General features: G+C 32.7%; 2 protein-coding genes across 2 annotated transcripts; both read left to right on the forward strand.

The window, feature by feature from the left end:
- Positions 1-241: 241 nt before the first annotated feature.
- Positions 242-1,821, forward strand: LOC125780323 (thioredoxin domain-containing protein 9-like). The gene is made up of 3 exons (XM_049462315.1): positions 242-675; positions 770-1,129; positions 1,199-1,821. Exons 1-3 carry the CDS (start codon positions 499-501, stop codon positions 1,310-1,312), a joined length of 651 nt encoding a protein of 216 aa, XP_049318272.1. The 5' UTR covers positions 242-498; the 3' UTR covers positions 1,313-1,821.
- Positions 1,822-2,733: 912 nt separating this feature from the next.
- Positions 2,734-5,204, forward strand: LOC125780324 (dachshund homolog 1-like; the record flags this gene model as incomplete). Its single annotated transcript, XM_049462316.1, has 2 exons — positions 2,734-3,112; positions 5,095-5,204. Coding segments are annotated over exons 1-2 (489 nt in total), but the record flags the coding sequence as incomplete, so codon positions are not given.
- Between the last annotated feature and the right edge of the window lie 984 nt (positions 5,205-6,188).

Below are 6,188 nucleotides of genomic sequence, written 5' to 3' on the forward strand. Positions count from 1 at the left end.
ATTTTTTATTGTTTTTATTGCAAAAATACATAAAATTAGATAACGCGCCATACATATTCGTGAATCGGAATTAAAAACGAATTTTTTAAGACATTTCCCGTGAAAATTGGTGCACGTTTTCGGAAAAGCCGCTCTCCTGAACATTTACCGAAAATATTACTGTTAAAATTATCTGAATTTCAACTCATTCATCTTTAAATATTTCATTGCAATTAATCAATTTAGATTTCAAGAAAAGTGGCAAGGTCTTGGGAGCGGCGACTAATACGAATGACAAATGTTTTCCATTTTCGTGTATAGAAACATCTAAAAATTCCAAAAAAATTCGAAAACATATATTACTTCCGAAGGGAAAATATTAAATTAAAAAGAATCAAGTAGTTTTCGCCAACTTTAACGAAACTGCTTTATTTTTAACTGCGACACGTGTTTCTCTTCTGTGTATTATTAAATAATTGTTACACCTGCCACGCCGGTCTGTAGAGATCTGAAGAAGAAATGGCTAACATGTTGGAAAATCAATTACTGACGGCTGCGCAAATGATTGAAAGGCAGTTGGATCAACAATTGGATCAGCTGGACAATTTGGACTCTGACGACTTAAAATCGATACGAGAACAACGCCTCAAGGAAATGAAAGATCTTAACCGTAAAAAGCAGGAGTGGCTTAAAAATGTGGGTGTTCTAGCTCTCAATAAAATATTACATATGCATATTTTTTTGATGACTAAAATTAATCACCTTTGTTGCTTTCTTGTTATATTTTCAGGGACACGGGACATATACTGAGTTGGCCGATGAAAAAGAATTCTTTGAAGTTTCAAAAAAGTCGCCAAATATTGTGTGTCATTTCTATCGCGACTCTACAGAACGCTGCCGGATTGTTGATATGCACTTGAAAATACTTGCTAGTAAACATGTTGAGGCGAAATTCTGTAAAGTGAATGCTGAGAAGTCACCGTTCCTGACACAAAGATTACGCATAAAAGTGATCCCAACCATTGCATTAGTTAAGGACAGTAAAACGAAAGACTTTATAGTTGGATTTACCGACCTGGGTAACTGCGATGATTTCTCAACGGAAATGTTGGAATGGCGAATAGCACAATCCGGTGCCATTGATTACAAGGTAATCATTCTTAACAACTTAATTCTGTTGATTTATTTTATTTAAATATACTTGTATATATTATCTTAGGGTGACCTTATGACCCCACCGGACGTGAAAAAGAAGGCGTATATCAACCGTGTGAACAAGACAATTCGCAGCGGATATGATTCAGATGATTCTGACATAGACTTCGATGATTAACAGCACTTTTACAGAAGTTGGCAACTGCAGTATCCACAGTGTGTCTTTAAGAAGGATAGGGTTTAAAAAGCTTGCTTAGCAAATTGTAACTTATTCAAAACTAAATTAATATTATAGAAAGTAAAATTTAATTGTAGAGGTAAAGTAACAAACAAATCAAAAGCTTGAAGAATACAACATACAGCAAAAATGCTTGACTTCGATTGCGCAATAATAAAACAAGGAAATTCAGGTTAAACCCAAAAAAAGAGGCACAAACACGCGGTGCACTTTAGTATTGTCCTTAGCAGGAGAAATCAAAAAAGACAACAAATCAGTACATGCGTAATTTTTTTCATTCACAAATCTTTTTATTAAGCCTATTAGAATATTGACAATATTTATTTTTTATACTATTACATAAAACTAACTGAAATATGCATGAAAAACTAAATTTATTTTTAAGGATTCATCAATTGTGTTCTTAAGTTTGGTTCAAGAAAATAATAAAAATACTCTTAAACATGCAACTAATGGTGGTTTTTATTAGGACAAAACAACTTTTTTTAATATAAATATATAAATAAATTTACTTGTTAAACGTGTATTTATATGTAAGTATGGTAAACTGCCTATATAACATATAATGTAACTGTCAGTTAACTAGTTTGTAGTGTCTAAGTTAAGGAGAGCCCACTGTAAAATAATAGAACCATAAATCCAACACGGTAAGATTGTTAACGGGTGTTTAGCATGCTGTTTAAAGTGTGTGCTCTAGATTTACTTTCAAAGAAGTACAGAGATTTTGAGAAAAATAATCTTTAAAATACTATTTTTATAGTTTTATTGGATTAAATTAACTTAAATATTGTTTGAAAGTTATTACACCTTCAAAAAACCCTATTTTCTACATTCGGACAAAGCAAAGTTGCTCCACGTACTACTTTTATACTTTTTCGAAAAGATATTCACCACACTGTGCATGCAACTACTAGCAACCCTGTTTAGTGTTTTGCATTTTTGCATGAACTTTCATTTGGTTTCATTGGAATAGGTTGATTCGCTGATTTTGGTTGCTTTTGGTTACGTTTGGAAAGATCAGATGGAGAACGGGCGGAAGGGAATAGAATTGGTTTAAATTAAATTGATTTATAAACAGTTCAGTGTATGTAAATTTGTTAGTGTTGTGGAAACTACTTTGCATAAGTTCATTGAAAAGTTAAGATTTATAAAATCTAATAAAATACAGTGGAATCTTGTGAAAAAAATCAATACATAATTTATTAGAAAAAATATTGTGTTGCAGTAATACAACATAAAAGTGAACACAGTGCCTAGATGCATTACAGTTTTTTTTCTTTATAATACGAAAATCATACTAGCAACTTTGTAAAAATACATATAGCTAAAGACAAAAAAGTCCGAATCACACATTATTTGCAATGACGCAAACTACGGCAGCTGGCTCAGGGGGTTCGAATGTCAGCAACTTGATGACGACAAGTAGTACACCGATACGCATTGGGAGCGGATTGAGCAGCTATCATGGTAACAGTTCAGCTTCTGTTGCTACTCATCATGCATTGACCGGAAATGATTCATCTTCACCCGGTGGTGGCGGTAGTGCTGGCACTGGCACATCTGCTGTGCCTCAATCTAGCAGTGTACCATCTGGGGCAGCCGATAATATACGTCAGCAATTGCAAAGCCAAATTTCCTTGTCTATGGGCGCCTCCAATCAGTCGTTAGGTGTTAGCGCGGGTGCTGTAGGAGTTTCTAGTATAACACCACCCAACAGTGCCGGTCTGCGGCAGACTGGAGGTAAGTTTCTATAACTTATTGTCGTTAATTGTGTGTGTAATTGATCGTAAGGGGCTTATTTCTTGTTTTTGTTGCATTTTGTATGCGTTCGTTAAATTTACGTATATACACATCTTCAATTAAAAGTATACAACAGCTACTTGAAAAAACATTGAGCTCAATAACACACAAAAGGAAAAGTGCTAAGCAACAACAACACATTCTGTATATAGGATACTATATGTACATATATGTAAAAACATGTGTATGTAATATGTGGCAACTATGACTATTTGGTTCTACTTTTGTACATTTCACAAATCAACCTAACCGATTAGTCGTAACACTTATTGTTGTAGTTGTTTTCCTTCAATTAACGTGTATACAACAGGCAAAGAGTATCTTATCGAAAGCAGTTGTTATTTTCTTGAAATTTGAAATGTTTTTTTACTGCGACCATATACATATACATATGTATGTACATACATAAGTAGGTCTTCTATATGGTAACGTTGGAATTTTAATTGATATTTAAGAATTTTCAATTTAATTAATATTTCTATTAAATTTCGAAGACTGGTAATAAATTATAATAATAATGTGAAAATAATCAAACACTAATATAAAATTAAGTAAACAAACACAATAATAAGTTAAGTACAACTGAACTTCATTACTTAGGTTCAAGGTTTTGCAGATAACAATTCAGCTGTTTCCACATTCCAGTCCAATTGTTCACTTAAGACGCGAATATTTATTAAAGATATCGCGATTAATTTCTAGGTAACTGTCAACTTTCATTCTTTGTTTTTCTCATTAAATTGTTTTGATAATGAAGCAATTTTAGAATTTCTAAAACCATTGTTTTCATTCATGTCCATCAAATTAAGAATGCGGAAAATGTTCAAATCGGATCACTATAGCATACAGCTGCTTATAAATACAATCAAGTGCTTGTATAATTTTTTTTTTTCATTTGAGGAGATATTGTTTCGTCGTCAACGCGCATTTTGTATTTGTGAAGGGTATTACAGCTACTGTGCAACCTAAGTTAGCAAATTTTTACTCAAGTTGAAGCTGAACAGGCGGACGGCGGGACAATCACTCAGAATTCAACCAGTCGTGTCATTCTGATCATTTATATATATGTATGTATGTATAACCCTATATTCTGTAGCAACATGTTGCAAGCGTATAAAAATAATAAAGTAAAATAACTCCTTTGCAATACATGCGACAAGGTCGATATATGTATAAGGAAACTTATCTATATATCCTAAAAGTTTATACATATATATTTGCTCACGCACATTTACATACATATCGCTCATTTACTTCAACAGTGTCATAACTCAAAAAACTGATTTTTTGAGTTAAATACAAAAAAATGTGCTCAATATCATGGTTAATATTGTATAAAAAATTCTGTGTGATTAGTAGAAAATTGAACGCGTGAGATGAAAAAGTGCCGTTATTCCACTTGTTGTGACGCGTCAAATTTTTGCTACAGCATCGACACATTTCAATTTAACATGAGTCGTCGTCGTGTAAAGATTATTAGTTTTTCCGAAAAAACGATATATTTTGTGTTACAGCGATTTATGTGAAAAGGTAGTTTATATTTTTCATGTTGCTAATTTTTCATGTAAATGGTATTATTTTGCGTTGTGACTATACTGTTGAAAAATTTTAGTTCCTCATAATTTGCGCAACACAATATGTGACGTTGTTGTTGAAAATAAATTATTTACATAACTAGGTATTTTGTTTTGTGACGTTTTTTTCGTGAAAAAATGGGCTGTGTAGAAATGGCGATTTTGTGTTAATATAAAATATGTCATTATTTACGAAAATAGTATCGGCTATAATATAAAACACCTTCTCATAGCGTAAAATGATACGCTATTGCTGATAATAAAAATTACGAATTTCGACTTTTTCTAGCTTACTTGGAAATGTCATATCCAAAAATAATTGCGGATCTTCTACATCATTGTTCTCAGAAGATAGTGACAATTCCATAGTTGATGTGACATACTTCCCAGTTTCTGCTAACGATTCCAGTGATAGTGTCTACGGCAATGATGAAGATAACCCACCACATCCGACCGCGGTAAACAGCATAATTTATGATAAACTGCTTCGAGGAAGATTCTCCAGATCTAGAATTATGTACGCCAGTACCTGAACAAAACTCCTTTGATCTGCAACCAAGCACATCAACTTCAAACATAAACAATTCTTCCACCATTCTTGTTAGTCCGGCGATGAAAAAAAAAAGAGGAAGCAGCCAGAAAAATTGGAAGAAAAATATGTATTGTAAAAAAAAAAGAGAAATAGTGCTGAAACACTATGAAAGCTTAAAACATTATTCGAAACAAAAGAGAAATTAAACCTCCGTGCGGTGAAAACTGTCGGTATAAATGTTCAAATATATTTAGCGAAGAGTAGAGAAAAGAGATATTTTCCTCATATTGGGCTCTGGGCGACATTGAGAAGCAGAGGCAATTTATCTCCAATTGTATGAAACTCGTTGACACCACTGACTCATTTCATTACTACAATTCGATCAGCTAAGAAAACAGGCCACCCATTCTTAGTGCAAGAAGTGGTCTTATGGAGATTTCTTTGACCTCAAATTACTCTCTAATGACATGGGTCCATTGAATATGGGAGAATTTAACTCTCTCAAGTGAAAATCCTGAAGGTTCAACGAGAGTCACCCAACTCTGTGCTTTTCAAATCATCATACGCCGAGGAGAAGTTCAGGGAAGCCACTATAATCAAATCCAAGAAGAAACATAGCACACCGATTGATTTACAAAAAGCCTACCACTCCAAATCGAAATTCCTAATAATAAAAGACAAGATATCAACGAATTAATTAAAAAGAACTTGATTCCACGCTTTTATCAAGAATTTTATAACAATTTGTGATTCAATTCATATATGTATTTCCACTATTTACTAATTATTTTCTACTATTTTTAAAAACTGAAAATTAATTTCATATAAAAATATGTTTTGATGCTATGAATTTTTGTATTTTATTTTTTTTACGTTAAAAACCCCCGAAAATAAAATGTCTAAATGTATA

The sequence above is a fragment of the Bactrocera dorsalis genome, unplaced genomic scaffold, assembly GCF_023373825.1.
Source record: "Bactrocera dorsalis isolate Fly_Bdor unplaced genomic scaffold, ASM2337382v1 BdCtg587, whole genome shotgun sequence".
NCBI classification, from domain to species: domain Eukaryota; kingdom Metazoa; phylum Arthropoda; class Insecta; order Diptera; family Tephritidae; genus Bactrocera; species Bactrocera dorsalis.

Bases quoted from the DNA above. Each gene is read 5' to 3' on its own strand.
- LOC125780323 (XM_049462315.1), top strand. From the start codon at position 499: ATGGCTAACATGTTGGAAAATCAATTACTGACGGCTGCGCAAATGATT. The intron at 676-769 runs GTGGGTGTTCTA...TTATATTTTCAG, and splicing joins AGCAGGAGTGGCTTAAAAAT to GGACACGGGACATATACTGA. The intron at 1,130-1,198 runs GTAATCATTCTT...ATATTATCTTAG, and splicing joins CCGGTGCCATTGATTACAAG to GGTGACCTTATGACCCCACC.